The 27,086-nt window shown below is 32.0% G+C and overlaps 1 protein-coding gene across 10 annotated transcripts in view; it reads right to left on the bottom strand.

The window, feature by feature from the left end:
- Nucleotides 1–221: 221 nt before the first annotated feature.
- Nucleotides 222–27,086, bottom strand: part of LOC145662670 (putative fatty acyl-CoA reductase CG5065) — a 323,802-nt gene continuing 296,937 nt past the window's right edge. For all 10 annotated transcript variants that reach the window (XM_081728473.1, XM_081728475.1, XM_081728474.1 and 7 more), the window contains 3 exons: nucleotides 22,358–22,597; nucleotides 13,170–13,427; nucleotides 222–10,044 (listed from right to left, as the gene is read on the bottom strand). In XM_081728473.1, coding sequence (XP_081584599.1) covers nucleotides 9,897–10,044; nucleotides 13,170–13,427; nucleotides 22,358–22,597 — 646 coding nt within the window. In that variant the 3' untranslated portion in view covers nucleotides 222–9,896. The remainder of the gene's footprint in view (nucleotides 10,045–13,169; nucleotides 13,428–22,357; nucleotides 22,598–27,086) is intronic.

Genomic DNA, 27,086 nt, shown 5'->3' with positions numbered 1-27,086 from the left:
CAAAATGCCTGAAGCACATGTATTGGAGTTCTTTGAGGGCTGTTACGGGAAATACAATGTAAAACCATGAGTTTAAAGTTAAGAAGAAAACTGAAATTTAAAACACGCCTTACAAAGAAACAGCCTGTTTCTTAAAGCCAAAGATTTATTAGCACTCAATCCCGTGATCCAATTACCACCACCAAAAAGGCAAATGCAGTGTGTGTTAGAAACAAAAGACATTAAAATAAGAACAACATTTATTGTAACAAAACAAAATATAATTAACTATATACATATGTATATTTTGAAGAACACTTAATTTACTGAACAAACTAGGTAATGTACGTGTAGCATTTACATGGATAACCTACTAAAATGCTTTCACCCATGCAAGATCATACCATAGGTATGCGATAATGTGATCAGAATTATGTTCCTAATTAATTAAGACATTAGAAATAGTCCAATTGTAATTTCTAATTCGTAAAATTTACTTCAACTGCTATATACTAGAGATTAGGAAATACATACCTTCATGTTTGTAGAAAGTGTTATACAGCATAGATTTATATATAGCCACACATATTAACTACATATATACAGTATTCAACCAAACAATCACCAATTTTCTTTCTTTTTTTTATAATTTTTTAAATTTAAGGTTAAATTAAATTAGGAAAGGCACTGTCCTGTATGACTGGAATTTTTGCACAGAAAGCGACAGTCAACATAAATAGTTGCAACATGTACAAATTAACATAGGAATGTTACGTCAAGGAATATAAAAAATGTAATTATAAAGCATTTTTCTAAAGACAAATTATTAGTAACTGTTTCAAAAAAAAAAAAATCTGCAATCCAGTATGACTGTTTACGAAAGAATCACTCGAAATTATTCTTCTCAATGGTCTGTGAAAATTTGTTTCTACAACAGCCTTGATATCAAGATAATAAATCTTGAATTTATTATACGCAGTTTTTGAAGATAGGAAGTATACCTTAATGCATACCATTATTTATAAATACTGAGATAACGGAGAAGATGTATCAAAGTTACTGTACATTCCCCAGAGAAAAGAAAAAAAAAAGTCATTTTTGTCTATTCTTTTAAGCTATAATCCCTATCTTGCCTACTATATGATGAAACTCAGCAAGAATACTGACAAGAACGGAACGCATAACTTAAGATAGATATTCTACCAGCTAGTATATTATATTTGAAATCTCAGAGGTTAGACTTTTGAAGAGCAGGGTCGTTGCGATATGTTATGAATATTAGTTGCAGGTGGTTTCGTTATTTTGAGCTATTTTCAAGGTCTCAGAATTAATTTTTTCCCTTCCTTCCTTCCTTCAATCCATTGTGGGAAATCAGTTAAAACGTGAATGTAATTTGTATTATATTATTCTCTTCGTAATAAATATATTTTTTGTAAACGTTGATACTGAGAAATATCCAATAGCGTCTTAGTTTAACTTTGTAATAACAAGAGGCCATTCCTTATATTTTAAGTATTACTTTCAAAACAAAATCACTGTTGATGGAAAAAAAAACAAAGTTTTGATTTCGCTGACTGATAAAAATGTCAAAATAAATAAGAATAAAAATATAAATACAGTTACCGAGAGTTCATTTAACACACTGCGGAATATCTCACACTAGTTTCGAGTTGCTGATGAACACGGTTTTGATTCAATTATTTTTCTCCTCTACTGTACTTAATCCTTACTATTATAATTTTTTAAGATCTAATTAATCACTTTGATGTCTTTAGCTTTTTTTTCTTTCTTTGAAACAACACGATATTTTAAAACAGTTAACCAATATTTTCAAAAAACTGATTATTCCTGAAAAAATTTCTATTCATTTATGAAATGATTTCCTTTTTAATTTAATGTCTCATGGTTATGCCCTTTAGGCTAAAAGAGACGGATGATTAATGGAAGTGAATAATTGTGAAACTAGATTTTTGCTCTCCCATCGGGAATCGAACCCGGAATCAGGTGCAACAAAAGTACACGAGTCATTATATTAGATCTTTAATCATAACCCAAAAATAGTACACTGAAAGTATTAAATGAACTTCATATCATTCTTTAGTATTGTTTATATTAGTGTGCGCTTCCGTGCAACTGACGCATGCTTTAAGTCAGTCTAAATGGGAAAATTTTAGTGATACACTCATGTCCAAAATGATTGTCACATATCTATAACTGTCTTCTTGTAAGAATATAATTTGATAATGATTTTCTAGGGTACTTTAATATTGATACTGTGTGTATAATCGGGAAATGTATATTTGTGGTAAAATTCATAGAAAAAGAATTATAAATACGAAAATTAGACTGAGTAAAACAAAATGTTGCTAAATGGACAAGAAAGTTTTATTTTCGTTTTATTGTTCTTGTTTACTGCTCTTTTGACATGAAATTTGCCACACACATGTCTTTGCTGATTATACACATACTAACGTTATAAGAAATACCCGGCGAATTCGTTATCAAATTATATTCCTACAACGACACATTTATAGACATGCGACAATAATTTTAGACATGAGTGTACATACCATTAAGGTACGTGTTTATATCAGTATTGGATCTGTTTTCAACATTCCATGTAAGTTGGTAGTTTAGTCTTCGTAACCGCTAGGTAGCAAGTAATAGTGTAAATACAAATCATGAAATGAGCAATTCATATTTCGCGTAATGAAAAGTTTTCCCTTTTCAAAAGCATTTCGGTTTAATTCAGGTTATTCTGCCTACTTTCAAGCTTTGCTACTGACAATTTTTTGTTTTGTGATTTGATTATGTTCAAAATTATATGTATCACATACTCTCCTGAAACATTAAAGAAAGTATAGCAAAACCCTATACATAAAAAATTGAAACTTACGTTCACATTTTTCGAAACAAGGTACAGAAAACTACGGAGATACACGATGAAGCAGCATAAACTGTGTGGTAATTTGAAAATTATCGAACAGAAGTGCCACTTTATCTGCAACGCTTATACTGACGTTGAGCTTTTCCTTCCTTTCATACTCAAGATAGTTTCATTTTCTGTGATGCTTCATAATGTTAACTCCTTCTAGGCAAATGGCACACCTTTCAGCGATATGGATTATGAAATGAAGATCTATTATATTATATATAGTAGATATAGATATATTGAACACATGAACTTACTATACTTTATTAAATTGGATCCAAGTCCCAATATAATATAATCAGAAATCAATTTCAGTATATTGTGCCAAAATGAACAGTATTCTGACGAAAACAACAGTCTTTTTTTTTTTTTTTTTTTCCTCACTCCACTTCGTACACATCAAGATGCATTCCGGAATAAGTCGTTGGACGAGAAAGATTTTATGTCAATATTGTGACACCAAAAGTATGAATCAATACAAATTTTCTGAGAATGTGTCAGATTTATTTGGCTAAAATAATAGCAATTCATATTATGAATTTCCAAAAGATAACCCTCCCTCCAATTTAAAAACGCAAAAATGTGTAGCGTATAGCTGAAAACATGTGTAAAGCGTATTCAACAAAGAAAATAGCATTTGAACGATTGAGACTCAAAATTGGATCATAAAGAGGAAATGAAATTAAAGATAGCACCGAACAAAAACTTGAATTTCTACAAGTGAGTGTAATTTCATCGACTAACGGATACTGAAGAATGAAGAACTTAAAACGTAAGTTTTCACATTATATTATTTTGATAATTCGAGCCCAGGTAAGCACTTAGTTGGTAAATAAAAGTTGATTCTCCATCCACGAACTAATTTTATTAAAGAGGCAAACAGGAGGACACGAATTGTATGACGCTGAAGCTCAACAACTGCTCAGGTTAATAAATTTTTAATAATTAATATTGAAGCAATAAATTTGTCAATTTTTTTTTTTTTTTTTTGCTACTAACGAAATATAATAGCTTTTTCTAGTTTAAAAAAAAAAGCGAGACCACGAACCAATGTAATTTTTTTTTTAACACACATCGATGATTATGGCAAAGAATCATTGAAATGTACATGATTAAATTAATAAAACGGGTGCTTAAGTGGAGTTAGTATTTCGTTATTAAATATGCATCTTATAGCACATTCAGCACGCATGAATATAGTCGAGTAATACATAAAAAGACAAGCTGTGTTCTCTTAAAAAGAAATATTATAATTTTATACGAAATATCATCTTAAATTCATTTAATTAATTATTCATTTGGCGTTTCACATCGCTTATTGGTGCCAGGACTGTATGACGCGGGACCTACAGTTTAACATGATACCCAGAAATCCATATCCCACTTGAAAACTAACTCGCATCTCCCACATCGGAGACGAAACCGCTGAACATTTACGAAGGACGGATTTTTGTATCTAACCTAAAGGTTACAATATTATAGAAGTATAATGTTTATTGTACATTAAGAAACTAAATTAATCTTTGTGTATAGATGTGCATATATACTTTAATCATATTTTCCTGGGAGATACATGAGAGACCCATTCAAGCTTATATAAGGTAACGCTTATATATAGGGAACTAAATTTTCAACAAGTGCCACCTTTACAATTCTCTCACACAGTGAATGTAAGTAAATTTCTTCAATGTCTATGAAATCTTGGAATGAAATCTTTCAGTTTAACGACCTACAAATACGCTCGTTTGACTAAGGGAGATGGATGATTAAGGCAAATGAATGATGATAGAAGAATCGGTGGAACGAGAACGTGGGAGGTAAACGGGAGTAACCCAAGAAAATTCATGGAGACCATGTTGTCCACCAGAAACTTACTTGGCCGGGGATCGAAGCAGTATTCAATTTCTAGTAACCACATACGTTTAAATTTGTACTAAATGCACTTCAAGTCAGACTGAATTATTATTATTTAAATACCAGACAGGTACCTTATTTTAATACACATGAGATTTGTATAGTTAAACTATTTAAGCTGTCGGAAAAGAAATTTCAAGAATCCGTAAAACAAAGTCTTGACTTTTGAATTGGACAACGGACAAAAATGGTTCTATCATTAACCTTTAATTCTGAAGAAGATTCTACAAGATCAGTGTTTTGACTTCTTTTGTATTGTCACGGAATTTACACTCTTCATCAATTTTAAGGAAATCTACAATATAACGGGACATTTATAATGTATCTTATATTGCTTTCCTAAGAAGCATTTCTTCATATTATATTTTTTTTCAATTCATATCTCAATTCAAATGTTTTCTCTGTTTCTAATGACATTTTGCTTCATATAAAATAATAATAGTGCTAATAATAACACTAACAGTTGTTAATGCGACACGAGATAAAACTGGTGGTATTCATGTACAAAATAAAGGAACTATATAATTTATATAAAATTGGACACTCAACTAGGAATGTACTATCAATAACATATATATGTAAAGAACTCGTAAAATATTTACGCAGTAAACGAAGAGTAGCACTCACCTGAAAACTACTATTAAGAACCAATATAATATATTTGGCAATTATTAAAAGACGAAGTATCCTGTCTTGCACTAAAAAAAACAAGCAAATCTAAGCATAAGCAAGACATAAATACAAAATATAAAATATATAAAATGCATTGTCGGTACAACACAAAACTTCAGAGAAAAACGCTCATTTGGTTACCACTGTTTTACTTGGAAGATTTGGCTTAAAATAAACGTAACCATTAAATGCAACAAGTACCAAGATCTGGTCGGAACCTCATGAGCTCCTACTGGGAATCGAATGCAGGTTTCCGCGTCAAAAGCACGAATATAACATTTAGCAACGAACAAGTTCTAAATACAGAGAATGTACAAGTTTACTATTGTATTTCAGTTTTTTAATTATGTCACACTATGTGCAACCATATTATGTAGCGTTTCTAACGACGACGATTAGGTGTATTTTATTATTGAGTATGGACCTGTTCGAAAATGAACAGCCAAGATTCTCACAAACAAAACATTATTTAATGAAGAAAATATTCTACTTTTAATTGAACTGAATCAGAATCGCACAACCTGTTTTCTCTATCTAGAGATTTTCCATTAGTCCTTGTATTATTCTACTTTATATTTCTTTTACCTTCTTAACATTTACTCCGTAGCTTCCCACATTCTTGGTAAATATTATGATTTTTCTTTTTTATTGTTTAATTTTAGTTCTCACGACTAAGCTTAATAGGATAATGTAGGTTGGGCTATAACACAGGGCTAGACCTAGAAAATTAAAGAGGGAAAGAAGGATAGAAAGAACGATAAAAAGCAGATAAATAGAATGAAAGAAGAAATAAATACTAGGTAGAAATGTAAATATATAGAAAGAAAGATAAACAGTAAATAGAAAGATAATACAGGTAAGAAGAAAGAAAGAAAGAAAGAAAGAGATAAAAGGTGATTTTGATATGAAATATTAACTTTATGTGCTTATGCTTTGAAGGCTGCAGGACACTTATAGCGTCTGCAAGCAGATGATAATTGAGAGTTAGGAAATGAAAGTAATGGGAGGGAATTGAATCTTGAGAATACTCAAGGACACAATGTTGTTCAGTACAAAGTTGTTCATATAGTCCCTACCACTGAGCCACTGACTTCTTGAGATTTGCAAATCTTGTAGTTGGATACCTGACTAACGGTAATGCGTATCATTTTACGATACAGAATTTTTTAAGTAATGGGAAACTGTTATTTTTCTTCATCGCTCTTACTGTATTTAGGATCTTTTTTTAAGAAATAGGAGATTGATCATCAAGAAAATGTCTCAGTTTGTATTTCAGAAGCTTTTAAATCACAATTATTCCTCAGACATGAATACAATAATGGGAACCATTTTTCAATATTACTTTTTATTTGACCATCCACAATGTTTTTAAAACAAAAATACACATATAAATCAAAACGTGACCCCAAAAGAAAAAATCGCTATGTTCTATTATTATTATTATTATTATTATTATTATTATTATTATTATTATTATTAAAATTAATATTATTAATAATAATAAAATCACTGAGCTAAAGATTCCAAAAACGGTCATTCATTTCAATATCTCTTATTATTGATATTTAAGATATGTGATTACCGTAATATCGTGAATACCGTGATTTAAAGTTGATTACCGTAATACCTACATGATCTAGTAAGTAATCTTTAAAATGATTCGAATCTCAATAATCTTGTATGCTATTATAACAACAATATTATTATCATAATGGTTAAAACTGTTTTTCATAACATTCTAATAAAAGAAAAAATGTCATATTAACGAAGTAGCAGACCATTTATTGTACAGATTTACGGCTGCAAGTTACAGTAAAAACTTTGTAACACAATTAGGATAACTCTTTATTCTAAACTTAAGAGCTTTTTAACATATTTTCGACAAGCACATAATATAGTGCACCAATTGATTTAAAAGACAAACTATGAAAATAAGTAATCAATATTTTTTTTTCTGGAAACATTTACGTGTTAGAAGCCAAGTATCTCATTTTTCAATTTGAAGTCTTTATGTTACGGAATTTTGAACAGGAATTTATCCTTTGAAGGATATCAATTTACAAATGAGTCATATATCATCAGGTCATCCTATAAATAAGGATTAACAGCAAAGTACAGAAGCACATCATTGTTAGATCAACAATGTTAATACACAACAAACTTACTATTTTCTTTACAAAATAGACTAAAAATACTAGTTTTTCTTCAATAGTTACTGCAGTCAATTTCTAGGCAATTTACTCAGTATAGATATCTGAAAATACTTAAATTCAATCACAGCAAAAATAATATTAAAGCAATTTATTGCATCTGAAACAAAAATATATCTTATACAATCAACGAAAGTTATCAAGTACAAATATACCTTTACTTACTCACTTCAGAACAAATTTAATACGGTATTAAAACACATAGAACAGTGCCTCTCATTGCGCAATAATTACATACAAATGGTTTATCAATTGCTTAAATTTTGAAACAATAATTATTTTGTTATAATGTTACTAAGAAAAATCTTAGTGTTTATATTTACTAATCAAGAGAATCATAGATTACGGCATACAAGTCGAAACAAGTTCATTATTTCATTATTCTTGAAAAATGTGCTTTATCTCCCAACTAGAACTACAGTATAATAAGAATGGCTTTAAAAGAGTAACTTGGTTACAGTGAGAATTTATTCAAAGGATAACGTGACAAATTTCTGTAAACATATTCTAAATAGTACATGTATGCCTTTAATTCATCACGTTTAATTTACACCGTCACTTTTATATATATATTTCTTAAAACAAAAAATAATAAGTTTTGTGCATATTATTATTAAATAGCTTCCATATAACCTCACATCATATTTTTGTTGTTATCAATAGTAATAATAGGAACATACATGATTTTATAATAAAATGCAATTGGAAAAATTCATAAACAAAAGAAGATTCAAACAATATTTGAATAACAAAAACTAATTAACAGTAAAAGAACAGAGTTCTCTGTAAAGAGCACGACTGATTGTTTTAAAAAAGAAACAGAAGCAGATGAAAAGTACAGAAAAAATAATATAAGTTCATTGCATACAGTGCTACGTTTTTCTTGTCCGTGTTTCTGAAACTAATAATCAGAGTTAATAACAACAGTGTGTAAGTTATATATATATATCTATATACATTTTCTTTATAAAAACTGAGTGTTTTATACAAACTAAGAATAACTGGTAAACCCAACAACAATGATAATTTAATTATTCCCCAGTAAAATAAATATTCTCATTAACAAATAATTACAGGAAAATCTCTCTCACTCTCTCATACATTTCTCCTTCTCAATAGAACAAAGAAGGATACTAAACCAACAAAATATAAAGTGTTAAATATACAACAATACCAACAACACGCAAAAAGTCAAGTCTTATGGGAAAACAAAATTCGCTTTGTTTTATCACGTAACTGATAACCTTTTCTGCGTAACTCAACTTAAAAGAGGATATACATACATTTAGTTTTATATCACTTTGGCGAGATTTTAATTAAAAGTTTTTTTCAGTACTGGAATGATGATTTCAAGCCACTGGTGATTAGAATGTTGAATACGATGATTCTAATTCTTGCATTACTGCACATGGTGTTGTATTCCTCATTCTTCATTATAATAATTATTACTTTATACAATTATCTACAAAGCACTCAAGCCACTGGGCTCAGGAAAGATCATGCAATAAATACATCAAATTACGCACTAATGTGTTACTGAACTTTCGCATTAAAATGTAAGTATTTACATTACTGACAAAAAACACGCGTTTAATTGTAGTGACATTCGAATTCGATAGGGTTTACATACAATTCCATATGCCTTTCTCTCAACAGAGATTAAATATATTTACATTCATTCACAACTCCCATTGGCTATAAAGAATGACTAAGTATATATATTCTTTGATTTATCAAAAAGCAAAAATGTAGAATTGCTCCACTATACTAAGCTATTACAGAATATACAAAAGTATTCACTACATTAATACTTTTACTCGCATTCCATAATCGGATTCTGTAATCACATGCTCTCTCTTTCTCTCTCTCACACACACACACATACACGCTAGCACAAACACACATACACATACATATGCTCAATTATTCACATTACATGAATACTGTGCATGCAAGCAAGCACACCCGGTGTTCATATACACATCGATTACTTTTTTTCTTCCTTATATTCCACATACAACAACAATCAATAATTATAATCAGAGTCGTCCATTACAGAGCACGTAATGATTTTTTAACATTAATTAATAAGTCTTCCTATGCTATCTGTACAAGTCAACAAACTTGGCATCTAGTGTATTCATTCTTTTTTTAATAACTGTATTATTTTTCCTCTTTCCTCGGTTACCCTACACGTGAGGTATCATTCGAGCAATTCGCACTATCAAGCCAAACATGAAATACCACAAATTACGTGCGCTTTGAGACTTCAGCATTAGGGCTCTCCACAGCAGAACTATCATCAGCACTTGCGTGATGCGATGCACCCAAAACATTCTGTGAATACAACAATTAAATATATTTGTTTCAGTTATGGCAGAAAATACGTCAAAATATGCACAGAAACAGAAATCGTTTTGCTTTTAATGAGAAACTTTCACAAAAACATGTTGCTACCTCTAAATTCTGAATTTATATTCAAACATTTAATGATTAATCGTGTTCGGCTTCAGTACGCCTTAAGCAAAGATTCACTGGCATAAGTTACGTGAGTCTCAATTGATCTCAAACTTTACAAAATTAATACAATTTACTTTCTAATCTTACAGAAGCTGAATTTAACGATAGTATTTCCAAAACAAATAAAACTTAACTAGTTTTATTTATGACTTCCTTACAAAAATATAATGTTCCTCAATTTTATCTTATACTACGTCAAAAGTTGATTATGAAAACGTCCCTAAATTTGTCTTAAACTTTATAAAAGGGATTATTTGTATTATTATTATTATTATTATTATTATTATTATTATTATTATTATTATTTAAAGAAAATAAATTTTATCATATATTTCGATCATTTTTCTCTTTTGTCTGTACACAACAATTTTACAGTAGTTTTCAAAAGAGAATAAAAGTAATTTTTTAAACACAATTTTACATTTTATATAGAAGTAATTGAATCACTTGGACACCAAGTGTTGTTACTCCAAAATTAAAATTTTCCACTAAGAAATTTGAACTTCAACATCTCATGTGTAACGCATAAGGAGAATTTTGTTCATCAGCATTAGAAAATAAACTTACAATTATGTTTTCGGTTGCAATCATAACAGAAATATGAATGTTTCATGAGGGATTGAATTTCAAAGTTCCTCTTGAAAAATTTCCATTTCGGAGTTAAACTATTTGACATCAAATTGGTCCCATTATCATTGTGCGCATGAAAGAAAATGTTTCGCATGGTTATATCGACGCAAGCACGACACCAATAAATTGATGCTATGGACTGACTTACGTAAGATATTTTTCAAGGTGGTGATTATACATGCTGCTCCAGAAGATGAATCAAAGACTGTCTGAGATGTTCAACATTAGGTCAAGAGAACATTCTTGTAATCTAATCGTCGAATCATTGCACCAGCTTTCGGTTATAAATCCGATGAGGCAAATAGCATTGTCGGAACTGTATAATATGATATCTCTATAGATGTTTTCTTCTAATCGAAGCAAACATCAATATTCACATACACATCTCCTTTTAAAACCTTTGAAATGAAGACAAGTTGTTCCGTACATTATTTTTACGAGGCGCGTTCGGAAAGTAACCTCCGATTGGTCACTGTGCGTGAAATAGTTTGGGTAGTGCTATCATCTTTGCACAGGTGTGCACGATCAGTCTGCATCCTGTCGTGGTAAACTGAAAGTTGTCTGATCACTAGTTCCACTTTTGTAGCCTCTCAAAATGTGTGCTGCAATAGAAAACCCCGCCAAGTGCGAGGTGCGAGTTGTTATACGTTTTCATATGGCAAAACAATATTTGGCAGCAGCTATTCATCGGGAACTTTGTGCCCTGTATGGACCAAATGTGATGGATGAAGGAGTTTTTCGTGAATGGGTTCGTTCACCTAAAAGTGGAGGAACAAACATTGATGACGAGGAAAGGAGGCAGGCCATCAGTGATCATTGATGAACTCGTTCAGAAAATTGATGGAAGTGTTCGTGAAAAACGACGTTTCACGGTCTCGGAACTTTCCGATGAATTTCCACAAATTTCCAGGATCTCAGCGCTTTGATGATGATGAGGAACTGAAAGATGCGGTCATAGGCTGGCTCAACGCACAGGTGGGAGATTTTTATGCTGGTGGAATTTCTAAGCTAGCGCAGAAATATAATAAGTGATTGAATTTTTATGGAAAGTATGTTGAAAAATAGAGCAAAATAGTTGTTTTCAGATGTATATACTAAATTACACTTATTTACTTTGGTGTTTCTTTTATAATTAATCGGAGGTTACTTTCCGCTTATATTGTCGCAATACATGAGTATTTTCATTAATTGATAACTATCCATACATCAACGTTCCTTATTATTATTATTATTATTATTACTATTTTATAGATATTGCTTTTTGCGAGGCAAACAGCTAAACAATTTTAAATCTAATAATACTTATAAATTTTTATAGCATTTTCGGCAGCGAAGGAAAATACTATTGTTGTTAAGTATTTACTGTTTTATGTAAATACAAAATAATAAAAATAAATAACTTTTGAATATCATAAGCAAATATGACGATGGAAAGGAAAGTGGAAAAAATAATGATAATTATACTTTTAAAAAAATAAAAGAACCTACTGGTCATTCTATATTTTGTTTAAAGCTTATAGCTGGTTTCGAACATGTTCGTATGGAGCTATGAAGCTTTTTGCCCAGTCAAAATGCCATCAAGAAATTACAAACTGGAATCAGGCAGTCCTCGAAGAAAACTTTCATTGCTTTTTAATTTATTTATTTTATACAGAAACTCTATAACTTATTATTTTTTTTTTAACGTTTTAAACCGAATACACACATTTCACATTCTTTCACATTTCAATGAAAATCAAGCGGTGAAGCAAAATAATTATTTCTGGGCCTTTATGAACCTCTTACTACGTTGTGAAATAGCTATGAAAAGGTAGAAGTGCAGAAAGAGGAAGTACTGATAAAGCTCCATGTTTTTCCTAACGGGCTAATTTCCGAAAAGTACGCTGGGACCTTCCCCTCGAAAGCCTATTCAGGTGATTATTTCCAGATGAGGTAAAACGTCGAAGTGCACATAGTCTCTTTGCCGTATATTCTAATGCCAGTCTCTAGTAATATGATGAGCAGTCTGTATTGGATTAATCGATTTGTTTGCTGAGAACTTAGAATGCATCTAAAGGAAAATACAGAAGTTTTGAGGGGATATTTACCGCTTATTTTACGGATATGTGAGGTCGAAACAGAATCGTTCTATCTCATGAGTTGTATCGCATTTTCCGTTTGCATCGTATTTGTATGATTTTGTGTAGCGCTATGATACCGCTTTTAAAAGTTCTGCCATATATTCTTTTGCAACTATTCTAAGGATACACAATTAGTGCATACTGTCTCCCTAATTAATAATAATTTAAAAAGTTAAAAAAAGGAAAGCTTACTTGCACAGATGTTTTCGTGATTTGGGCAGGGAACTAGGATGCTCTTTGAACATGAAATGTCTGATACCAAGAATATAATGCTCAATGTAAGTTGGCCAGTGGATGTCTGTGATGTCAAATGAAAACATCTGCTTGTCTTCTGTGCTTAACAGTTGAAACAATTGCTGGACATTTTCACTAGTGAACCTCCATTGATGAGTGGTAAAGTACTGAAGGCACTGAACAGCTTTATGTAGTTTGTGTTGCAAAGAAACCATTCTGTAAGGAAAAAAATTACACGTAAATCAGTGCTTTAGGAAGCATTATATTTAATTCTACAATAAGACATGTAAAAATCTCAAACTCTATTTACCACTATGATATACTACTATGATTTACCACTACCATACCATTATGATTTACTATATGCAAGAAAAATCCTGAAAAAATGCATGCAAATATATACGAAGAAATTTTAAAATACGTGATATGTACTTGAAAACAACTTACTTACTTCAGATTCATCTGTTTACGACTTTTACTGTGAGCAAAATGAATTTCCATAGCACACTACTAGGAGTTTTTCAAGATTTTTCTAGTGTCAAACTTCGTCTACTGTCAAGAAAATTACTCAACATTAATGAAAGTAACTGGACAATATTTGTACAGAATGTTCGGACCATTCATATTTAGTAAAGGTTTGCTGATCCCACACATGAACTGGTTGATTAACTTGATTTCCCTCATCTTATGGTTAGATGGTTAACTTCTTATCCAATTCCTCTTTATTCCTTTCTTCGGTTTCGCCTGGTACAGAACTTAAAGAAGTTGTTTTCTTAACACGTTTCCTGACGCTTAACTTTCAACAATTGTCGAAAAGTATTCATGAAGTGAAATCAGTATCTTCATGAACAGTGTTATTTTCTAATGCTAGAATAGAGTATTCCAGAGGGTACGAAAAAATACTTTCAAAAGTGATGTCAAATACACATGAAACCGATTCAGTATGTTATTCATGACATACTGAATACCCTCAGAATATCCATTAACCCTCAAAATATACATTTTCATAAGGATCATAATTAGGGTCCAGATTTTTTTTTTTTTTTTTTTTTTTTTTTTTTTTTTTTTTTTTTTTTAATGCATATGTTAATGCTCCTATGCTACCGATGATGATTAACACACGCACCTTTTACTCTGGTCCGATACCCAGTGTGGACACATTTTTCAGTGTTGACCAACCATTGTGAAACAAATATGAATCGACTTACAAATTTCTGTAATTCCTGAATATTATCAAATACTTGACGTACAAGAAAACTGGAATCTATCCATCTTATGAAAAATATCTAACATTAATAGACAACTTCTGTATCCCTACACTTGAACAAAGGCGAAATGTGATAGATCTAATTTTTCTCCATAAAATAGTATAAAACGAGTTTAATTATACGGATTTCAAGTCAACACTAAATTTTCATGTCCCGACACTTAAAACTCGCTTTGATAACTCTGGCCAGTTCTATTGCAAAAAGCAAGGACCAACGTATTATTGAAATCACCAATGTGGAGAATGTGCTCTACTTATAACAAAATATATATCGAAAAGAAAGAAATTGACATATGTAATATGAAGTCTATGTTTAAGAAAACTACTGTAAATGTATTATGTAATACACCAACACTATAATTGGGTTTATTTGTGTTGATGACAAATAAATAAATAAATAAATAAATAAAATTATTTATTATAAAATTATTTATGTGTTCTTCCAAGCTTTCAACTCTCCCTTGCAGTATTGGTCACGGAGGATAAAACAAGAAAAAAAAAAAAAAAAAGGTTTTCTTCTCCCTGTTTCTATTCTCCGTGACCAAGACTATAAGGGAGAGTGAAAGCTCGGTAGTACAGATAACTCAGGAATTACAGAAATCTGTAAGTAGAATGATAGAATTCCTGGGTGTAGTTTTACACTAGCTGAAGTATTAATCTACCTGAATTAAGCTTCACTATCTGAAATTTCGATCTACTAAGCCAAAAGTATATGTTTAACTCCTCCTACAGCTGCAGTTGTTAATGGTCATAAATAACGAGCAACTACCACTCTCGTATTTATTGTCATTTGAAGCTACAATTTCGGTAATGTGATCACTAGAGCCACAACTACGGTAATTATGGTTATTTGCAACTGTAATTTCGGTATTTATCATCTTTAAAGCTACAATTTCGGTATTTATGATCATTCGGTAAAAATCAAGACTTCAGAAGGTGTCTACCTGATTCTTACTAGCTTTGCTATATTGAATAACTTACACTAAAAATACAAATCACTGAGCAAAGCAACGTTTATTTATAAAATAATAAATCTGTGACAGTTTCGCCAACTAACTGAACATATTGACTTCATCAGACACTGTTCAGTGTATGTTCAGTTAGTTGGCGAAACTGTCACAGATTTATTATTTTATAAATAAACTTTGCTTTGCTTAGTGATTTGTATTTTTAGTGTAAGTTATTCAAGACGTATATCTACTAACTACAAGACGTACTTTTCAGATTTTCTAATTGTTTTACAGTTGGGAAGCATTTCTTGCTATTACGTCTAGCTCCTCTACTCCTAATTTATTAAGCTTTCGTGTCTTATACCAGTAATTAGCGACAGCAAAACTCTCATATATGTATATACTCCCCTTCTGACCAAACAGCAAAGATTTGAAAAGGAAGTGCCTGTGATTTGATTGCGTGTTTGTTCGAGGTAATTTCTGAAACTTACATTTCGATAATTCTTACACCACTTGGCAGTACATTTTATTAAGATGATTATAGGTTATCTTCCATTAAGCCTAACTGCAAGGAATTAACAGTATTTGTGAATGTGGAGCAAGAAATGCAGAACTGTTTAATAAATGGGAAATTTAACTATTATTTTGTCTCTTGAACGCTTACTCATACGTAAGCATCAAATTTGGTACGTACAAGCTTCTAGACCATTGTTGCAAAAAATAATATATGAAGTATATAAATACAACAAATAGCGTACATAAAATATTATTATGAATAGTACATATAAGTTTAAGATAGAATGAGTAACAGATGTATTTTCTCTAAATAAGATATGCGACTATATGAAAGGATAGGATTTAGGATTTTATATTTCTGGGCTTTCGGCATCAAAGGCTATGTCAGCCCGTCACGTTTTGAGGAATGACGTCCCTCGGCGTGCACACAATCCGGGGAAAGGGAAGGAAGGAAGCGGCCTGGGACCTATATGTTAGGTACAACCCCGGCATTTGCCTCGTGTGAATGAGGAAAACCCAGGATGGCTGGCCTGAAAAAAGCGTTTTACACTTTTTCGACCCAGTGCCCGTGTCGGGAACCGAACCCGGGACCCTCGCACCGAAGGCGAAAGCGTTAACGACTACGCTACACGGGGCCACAAACGATAGAAGGAATCGAAAAGTATTATATAATTAGAGATGCCAAATTTTGAGGAGGATTATTAGTATCTAATTTAATTCTGATCGCGTTACTCAAGCGTTCACCAGATTGAACAGCATAAACTGGATGTTACAACACATGAAAGGCATACAAATTACAATTTTACGAAGGAAACTAAAGATTAAAATAAATAAATATACAATAACATAAATAAAATAAAAAGTACGACATCTTACCCAATGTTACTCGACAGAAGAAAATGAAAGCACTCTTCTCAAAGAACTACCTCCGCATGTTCAGAAATTCACTTCTGATGGGCATTTTCGTGAGAATATAGTCACAGACTGGTTTGTAAAGTTTCCTTACATTGAAATAAAATTGACTTATCTCGCATAGAGTAGTTATGCAATTCAAACTTCGCATTTGCCGTAGCAATTTTTGTCACATTCGTAATACCATAACAGAAAGCAGAAATCAGTAATAACTGCGGAAAATCCGTAACACTTGGCATCTCTATACAATGAAAAGGAAGCATGTAGCAATGAAGAAGCTTTTAAAAGACTAATTAGTAGAATATATATATAAATATATTGGTATATATTAAGTTATTATCTGCCGAACGAACCTAAAGCTCAGTGAAAGTGAATCGTCTGCACAATTGTATTATAAAACAGTGATGGTGAATTTCTAACATACCGCAGGCCGGAACAAAATACGAATCAAACTTGGGGATATTTTCTACCCTCCTCCAAAGATAAGTAGTCGCTGAATATGCGTAAGAATGATAGATTGGGAGTAGGTACGTTATACTGCAAAGTCTTTTTGCACCCGCCAATAACTAAAATTCAACAATAAGTCTGTCACGAAAGAAAATACAAGATAGAAAACATGCAAACACAGTGATAAAAGGACTAGAGTAAAATTACTAACATAGTGGGATATTAATCTTCTTTTGCCAGGACTATGCAGCAAGCGTAAAGAAAGGACCAAGTTAGTGAAAGATAAAAGAAGTTAATACTTGTCAGCATCGCCAATTGAAATGGAAACAAAAAATGCGTTTGGTGACAATAGACAGGGAACAAATACATAGAAGGAAGCAAGAAATGAGTTAAGTATGAATCACAACGTGGGTAGAACATACAGGTGAAGAAACAAAAATTCAGAGATCACTCGGGGGAAATCTCCGAGCAAGGTTGGTGTGTCTGCTTGTAGGGCAAAGTTAGCTCGAAGCTGAGCATGAGAAGGACAATCTACAAGCAAATGTTGAAAACTTTGTCTACCTCCACAGACCGCACTCAATTGTGAGTTTTCACCACGAAGTAAGAATCCATGTGTAAAGTGTGAATGTCAAATGCGAAGTCAAGTTAGAATTCGTTCCTCCTGACGAGGCTAGGTTTCATTGGAGAATTAACATGCCGTATCCCTTTCAGTGCATCACTCCATCAAGTACAGCTAGGAGCCAACAAGCTTCACTTCGCCGTCACAAGAACCCAGAACAATTAAACTCAGACCCAAGAGCCAGAGCCAGGTCAAAATAATTAAAGGATGGGAATCCGGCCATAAACCAAATCGCAGACCATAAATTGCTGCCAGGTCACATCAGAGGATCCGCAATTGTCAGAGCAAGGTCACAAGAGAAAATCAAGCCGGCTTCATCCGAGGCGTCATATTGTACAGTAATATAATTCTCCTGCGGAAGATTAATGATCGAGCTGATCTTCGGAGTAGGGGTTTTGTGGGATACGTGATGAGGCCTCCAACTCCCAACCTGGAATATCAGTAACTGCAATTTCGAAGAACTGGGCAATAGGATCGTCACATTCCCAACGCCAGGTGGATATGCGAAAGTCATACATTTTCTAAATTTTTGCTGTATTGCCCATATATTGTTTTTTGTTTCATGTGTCTAGGTCAAATAGAGTCTAAGGTAGTACTAAGATTGGAAGTATCTATAAGAATATGCATTTTCCTAAAAACGCTCCGATATTAATGGATTTACCTTGCAGAACGGACTTGGTAAACAGAAAATTAAGAAAATATCTTCACAGTTAAAAATCAAGTCTCGATTCAGATATTATGGAAGCCAATAACACACTTCATGTTACGTTTTATTTATTTATTTATTTATTATTATTATTATTATTATTTTTGTAAAGGAATAAACCATACATCTTTCATCTGGCCATCACTGTTATGGACGATCCAAACTTACTTCTATAAGGATATAATAATGGAACAACTTACTGTCAATCTCTCACTGCTCTATAATTCGGCATTTCGTAGACTAACAATGAGAAGATTTTCCTAGTCTTTTATTCAACAATACCGACTTGATCACTGCTTATGTTTTACCACATAAGAGTATCTATATTTCTTTCATATCTCATTTACTCATGACCTAACTTTCTTTCATTGTTTGTAAAACATGACATACATTTAAGGCAAGTCGCTTCGGTTCTTCAAACTTAAACTATGTGGTTTAAATAGTAAGTACCACTTATTCCTCTACTTTATTAAAAAAAAATGTAAACAGCAACAAAGTTACTACTAGTGACTGGGGGAATTGCACCAACTAACTCTTACCCATAAGTAGAGATAAGGAAAGAAACTACGTAAACGACATTTCTACCGGAAGGTTTACTTTCAAAAATTTACGAATTTACAGTCTTTGTTGTTTACTTATTTCTTCAAAATTTTCAAGATTTCTTGCAATGAGACTGTAAATACATTTTTATTCATGCACAACTTCTTCATGTATCTTCTTTCCTTGCACAGGAAAGAAACAGATCAAATTTTATATTACATCTTTTATGAAGATTATGTCTTCACATAAAAAACAAATCTACAAAAGAAAGTTTGCAATTATAGATTTATTTATTTCCATTAATCGAGATAGTAGGGGGTCATCTCATAAGTAATGTTGTATTTTTGCATCGTGATCGAAAAGAACCCATTTGGAACACTACCGTGAGTCAGGAAAATAGTCTTCACAACACGCTGTACCTGTCAATCTGTTGTTAACTACCCCGCTAAAAAATTTACTAGTTGTGTAGGCAAAAAAACAAGAATTGGTTTTGTTCATTGCACATCATCCTAATCTTGCAGCGTTTTCCCCGAAAGATGGTTTTGCAGCCTGCGAAAAAGACAGTAGTTTGGTGGTGCAAAATCTGGCGAAAAACGCCGAGTGGAGGATTTTCTTCCAGCCATTCCTCAACCTTAGCACATATCCTTCTTGCTGTGTATAGGGCGCGTTATTATCGTCGATGAGCAGACCCTTGCAATGAACCAGAGCAAAATGTTTCTCCAACAATGCAATCCGTAGTCGTTCATGCTTCTTCTCACTCTCCTCCTCCCTCCCACCGTTTTAGGTAACAATGATGTTTGCGTGTAATATTATGTTGGAAGACTCACTTTTCATTCCCTGTTACCATTCTGTCCGGAAATGGGCACGTTTCTGACGGGTGAGCAGAGATCTACAGGTATCCACTTACTGTCACTTCTCTTGACGTGTTAACGAACGGGTACTCATTTAATGAGCTTTGACACGTACCCAAGGTCCTGCAGATGACGATGAACAGTCAAATAGGTGACATGGGGTTAGCTGGTCAGTTCTTAAACAGTTTGCATTAGATTTGCCTCCACCGCTTGATATGCCCTCTCTGTACTATACTACGGTGTTATAATTTAGAATAAAGTTGGTATGCAAACTTTTTCGTAACTATTAATTGCTGTCATGTTCATATGCATACAGACGTCTTTAGATGTTACATTGGATCCAATTTTCTTTGCAATACGATGATACCTAGAAAGTTGACTGGTTCTTCCAGCTAGATTATTTCTTCAGTTATGGACACAGTCCTGCGATGAGACATCGAAAAATTTCCTCGTGAGAACTGAGCCAAGGTTTGGCCTGTGGCAACGGTCGCCACCCTCGCGCATAATGGTTTGGGAAAATGTCTATCAGAAGGAAACCAGATTCTTCGTGAGAGAAGAGGGAGTATATAAAAAATACAGCTTAAGGTGAGAATCAGGTAAGAATCGAATTTAGTTTGAACACCAGTATATGTCACTATATCATATGCTAGAAATAAAATTTTGAAATGTATTTATAGTTGAGTATAATATCACTTTATAATCAACAACAAAACGATTTGATAGAATTTACATAAATTGCTAAGCAATCGATAAGAACAGTAGATTACAATTGATTAACTTTTGATTATTTCTCCTTCTTCGATTATTTAAGTGCTTTTAGATTATTTTGTTCGGCATAGAATATAGTAGCATTATCTATCAGGTAGCATTTTAATTCAGTTGTTTAGCAGCAAAAATCCATTATTTTATGTATTTATTTACTTATCTATTTATGTTTCTTCTTTCTTTCAGATTTTGGAGCAGAGTTCCTATGACGTGTCCATTGAAGATCTCATTGCATAAATGGTAAGTATACACGACATCCTACTTTTACTTAATATATTTCTTTATTATAAATACATTTTATTTTTCCTTTTTCATTTATATTAATTATATTTACTCTCTCTTTATCTTATTTAATTTATGTTTATAATTATTCTTTTTCTCACAATATTAACCAATATCCTTTTTTCTTAATTGCAGGTTAGTCGACGTTTTACTAAATCAGTAACTGAGTATCTCTTTGGTGAATTGGCGATTAATAACTTGCTTATATATCAAAATTCCAACTCTTTGTTCCTATCTTGATATTCAATAAAATCTATTGGAATTCCATTGTCGTTTTATTGCATATTCAACATATTTAGGATTCAGAATGTTAAGATTTGATGTAGATGTAAAATTTACGAAGTTTAGTTATATTTATTTTCATATTTCAGGTGGTAGATGCTTTAGGGAGAGAGAGAAAGTCTCTCCCGACCTAAATCGTGAAATTAGTGACTGATTTTTAATTACTTCTTGCTTCTACCACAAAATCAGACAATTATATATATATCTAGATATTACCTGTCGTAGTTTACTGCTTCAAATCTCTCTTAAACAGGGTTTATTACACAGAAACGTACAGATATATATTTATTTAATTTAAACACACTTAATCTTCTTGAAACTTTCTTAAAATGTCTTTTTTTCTATTAAATTCGATTTGAAAAATTTAGTTGTCATTTAGATTTAAATCTTCAGATACAGACCAGAATGCAAATTACCACCTTCCAAAATATCCTGTGATGTAATGAGGAGCAGTATAAAATAGCGGCGCATTACATGCTGCTTGCAGGGCATCGTTTGGGAAATAAAAGCGCCTACGTAAGTTAAAAATAGCAATTAAATAAAATCTTAATACATGATAATCCACATTTTAAAAACCAAAAAGTGGCACACTAGCATATTCTACCAAGATGAAGCATTTTGTGTTCGCTTCTATACGTTGATTACCCAATATCAAAACTGCTGTATGCAGATACATTGCAAATACTTTATTCATTTATGTTGCATACGATAACTCCGGTAGAAGGATAACATTTAAACACTTTATATCATTCTTGTGGTTTCCTTCTATGTGGTTACATATTACAGAATTTCAGAAAGAAGTAAGAGAAAGATGGTATGCTTTATGAAGTCTTTTGTGTGCATTTGTCAAATTAAAATGGCAGCCAATACCATGTGGAGATCCGTTAGACCGAAAAATATATATTATGCCATTTTGTTGAGAAAAGGTTTTGTTCCATCCACCAGGAAAAAAAAAAAATCGGAAACAAAAAATTCAACTATATGTTATTTAGAATTAAAACATACTTACGTAGGTTTTCTTCCAACAAGACGAGAAAATATATCAATTACATAAGCAGGTAGAAAGTGGAGAGTAATAGTATATATGCTGTTAATTAGCCTACTTGAACGACATTTGCCACCAGGGTACCACATTACATCACCAACAGGATGCTTAAACAGAAAATGGAAACAGTTCCCAGTAAATTCTTTCCAGGTTATAGGCTTTTGAAGTCCAGATGTACAATTATACACCATTATAGCACTTGGTCTACAACAGAGAAATAAGAAAAACATTATTAGTACCGTTTCTATTCGTGTTCCTTCATAAAAATATCTTAAGCTATTGTTAGATGGGAAGCATTGATATCTTTTGATATTCTGCTTCATGCTGCCATCAAATATTGAAGCTGAAACAAAATATTACAACTTGCACAATAATAATATTAAAACGATTAAGGTACTATGGTGCTCTACTGGCCTCTTTAACACATTAAGCGTCGTGTACGCCCCAACGGACCACGTCGGTCCCATGGGACCGATATGTCTACTCTGTTTCGTTCTTTCTTAGGAAGTCGTAAGTTCGATCTTGTTGAGACTTCCCCATTAGAAGGGACCGACGCCGCCGCTTCGAAGGGTTTTCTGCTAACGGTTCAGTAACATTGCATTTTATTTATTTATTTATTTTTTCATCTACAAAATTATACAGCGGCCCATTTTAAGAACAATTCACTGCAGTGCTCAACGTGTTTAACTTAATTCTGGATTCCTTTCTTTATTGACAAGAAAGAAACAAGTCAGGCGAACGTTAATCAAATTAGGATTCAATTCTAACGAAAGAGTTTAGTTCAGAATGTATGTATTCCAGAAGTGTTTTATTATCATTTAAATAAGAGTCAAAGAAAAGATATGATAATAGTATAAAATCAGATTTGGGTAAATGAAATCTACTTAATGTACTAAACAGATCATATTACAGTACATACGTACTACTAGAACCAGGGTTGGCAAAAACCATGGTTTTTATTGAAAAAACAAAAAAACACCTTTGTTTTGTTTAAACCAGTTTTTTTTTTTTTTTGGTTTAAATAATTTGCTCTATGTATTTATATAACATATAAACAGAAATAAATTTGTTTCGCCTTAGTGTTATTTCGTAACAACAGGGTTATGCTGGAAGGGGTCACATAAGCTTAAAGCGGAATCCAAACCGCTTCTCGGCTTACATTCCGTGAGAAATTCTTTTCCATTTGAACTCGAAACCGGGACTAATTGGCCACAAATGCGGTACGTCTAACGACTTACGAAGGACTCCTGATAAAAATACGTTTTACTGATTTTAACATACTTGATAATATACTTGTCAAGAGTCATTTCAGAAGTACAAAAAGATAAACAATTTCACAAGTGAAACAATTTACAGAATTATATATGGACAATTTCAAAGTACTGCAGAGTACAGAAGAACTAATTTAGTCCAAGTTAGTTCACTACAACTTTTATTAGTCCAAGTTAAAGAAATACAACGACTTAATTTGAGTATCAGTAAGAAAAGTGAATGAAGACATGAATTATTTGAGTCTACTTTGGCTCTGACCTATTTATACATAAATATATACCAAAGACACTTCTGATTTCAATAAATGCCTCTCGTGGGGTTTGTATGACCCCTCCCCCCAAAAGTACGGCATTTCGATCTATTTTATTAATAGTAAACATTATTAAAACGAAACAATATTTAGAATTTTCCTTTGATTGCAATTGCATAACAATAACAAACAATAAAAAAAAAAATCACAAAAGAAACATTCATAAACTTATTTATTTATTTATTTATTTTTTAACGTTACTTTTGTAGTATAATCTCTTTGAGTAATGAATGGGGAATTTAGGTCTGAATATAATACGAATAATATATGGGAGTGAAACGTGATAACCTACAAATGTGTGTTCATGAAGCTTTTACGAATACTTACACTTTTACGAACATGTTTCGTTTTTTGGTTAAAAAAAAACAACAAAAAAAAAAAAAAAAAAACAGCTAGTTTAAACCAGCCAACTCTGACTATAACTATATTAATTGGGCCTACTTATTTTAAAATGTGGAAAAAGAATATTTCTTAATTCAGAAGAAAAACTGATGTTGGACTTTTCAGGTGAGATAAGATGAGTGGAGGTTACGAAACCACTTCATCTGGATTGTTCGAATCACCACCGAAGAAGAAGAAAGAAGAAGAAATGATTAGTGTCGATAGGGCAGTCAAATGGAATACTTTATTCTTTGAATTAAAAGTAAATTTAGCCAGGGATATACATTTATTATTTATGTTATTTTATTTTTATTTACTTAGTTTAAAAATTTTTTTACGACAAATGGATACTGGTTTGTATTACTCTAATTTCTCTGAAGGTGTAAATTCAATAATATACAAAGAGTGAAAAAAATGTACGATTTCAAGAGTGATAGTGTAAGGATGTTCGATGAACGTATAGGATAGACCAGTCGTTACTCAACACAGTAAGCCACTAGAGACCTGGGTTCGATTTACGGTCCAGTTGTGCATTTTTCTCAGTCTCGATTTTGATGACCTAATTCGCATAAAATGGAGTGATTTATGGTTTGTGTAACGAGAAACTTCCTCTGATTCAATTATTGAGCTTGGAAACGGTTATTGAGAAGCTTGCTAACATATCGGTAGAGGGGGAGGGGGAGCGATGAGAATTTTTCACCTTAAATCCTAAAATTGTCTCTTCACTTTCATTATTGTATGGAAAGTGGCTTCTTGTAAATTGAAAAGCTATATGTAACCTTTTGTAAATGATGTCGTGCATATTGATCGATGGATCTGAAGTTTATACTCGCCAATCTTTCTCAATGCTGCTTAAAAACAAAGTTTTATTTTATCTTTTATTTCTCGCTTGTCCAGTCCTCCTCCTTCGTTACGTCGTTCGTTCAGTTCGTTCTTCAGTTTGTTACTTCTCGCTTATTCTCACTAAAGAAGAAAACCAAGAAATGCGTATGATAATCGGAATTCAGTTGACATATACTTTGTGTTAAAGTAGATCACGCCAGATACATCCTGATGCAAGTATTTAAGTGTATTTCATGGCGAAATGCTCAATTTACTAAATATATGTTACATTATTTAAAAGACCACTGAAAACTGAAGATAATATATCATTCTAGATGTAAGATTTACCTATCAAAAATTTTTAAATTGTAAAACAAAATAATTTATGTGCCTTTTCATAGTGTGAAAGAGTTTGTTCAATATCGAAAAAAGTTTCTTACGAACTGATATTTCATTTATAGTATGATATCCTCTACAGTGTACATAATGGATACTATGTCAAACAAGTTAATGTACATCTGTGAGTTTGGCATTCCTACACCGGCTAGTATGAAGAATATGAGAATTATATCAGACAAAGCTATAGTTTTGTAGAAAGAACCAACGAAAGTAGATAAGAGATCAGATAGCTGTAAATACAAATAATGCATGGTGTACGTAAATGACATAAGCATAAGAAATATGTTAAAGAAATATCTATTAAAAAAAAAGAAAAAAGGAAGAAAGATAGATTCAAAGTGAGAAACACAGAATTCAATTGCAGTCAATACACCAATGACAACGTATTCAGGACGAATTGCTCGTGGTCTAATAGTTAAGATAGTAGACTACAAATTAAAGGACCATGGTTCGAAATGACTCAAAGTGATGTTTTATTATTATTATTATTATTATTATTATTATTATTATTATTATTATTATTATTATTATTATTACTACTAGCTGAACCTGCGCTCTCTACACAGCGCATCATTCGCATATGAACATGAATCTCCTTGCCATTTCTCACAACATCTGTACCTGTCCCTTTACAGACAAAAGTTAAAGACGTCGTGATAAAAAAGAAATCGTAAAGGATACTATAAAAGGGAGATTATTTTCGATTATTTTTTCAATATCTGGGACCGTTTGCAAGATTTGATCCTACTTCCGGTTGAAGTTTCTAATTCATGTATGATAAGTGTATTCTTTATTCTTGCATGCAGTATGTAATAAGCAAATACATTACATACAGAATTAATTATAATGTCAGTTATATATGGTGTTCATTGGGCAAAACACTTCAAAAATAAAGATTCATCTTAGACTGAAGAAATGGTTAACCTTCGTTTTTCATTATAACTTGGCCATGAAACAAACACCTGAGAGATATGCAGCCCCTATATACAATTATATGGTGTTGGAATGTATAATAGGTAGGATATGATGATTTCGTTTTTTTTTTTTTTTTTTTTTTAATTTCAACATTTCCAGTGTACCCGTAAAAATGTAATAAATAAATAATGGCCATGTTTTTTTAAATATTGAGTTAGAACTGGACAATCTACGCAAAATTTGCAATCGACCAGTGAAAACGTCATCTTTCTAGAGCCTGTAGTTTCCGAGATCTCACTGTCGAAAGGATTTGCCACAAACATATAAACGTCCAGAAACGTAAATTTAAAAAAAAAATCCAGAGATGGCAGTACAATTCATTTGCATTTATTTCGGAGAAGGCTTATTAAAATGCAAAGGCTTTGAACAATAATTTAAAAGGATAAACTTTGTGAAAAAGATCTCTTTAAGTAATTTATTTAAAGTACACCTTTTTAAAAACATTTGTCTTTGTTATAAACGTGAAATCACAAATAACCGTAAATGAAAGATTTGAAAACTTTAGTTATAGGTTGGAGCTCAGTCGCTCTTAAC

Source organism: Thermobia domestica, chromosome 10 (assembly GCF_964235325.1).
Source record: "Thermobia domestica chromosome 10, izTheDome1.hap1.1, whole genome shotgun sequence".
Lineage (NCBI taxonomy): Eukaryota > Metazoa > Arthropoda > Insecta > Zygentoma > Lepismatidae > Thermobia > Thermobia domestica.
The sequence above is the reverse complement of the archived record's forward strand: the minus strand, read 5'-3'. Positions and strand labels throughout refer to the sequence as shown.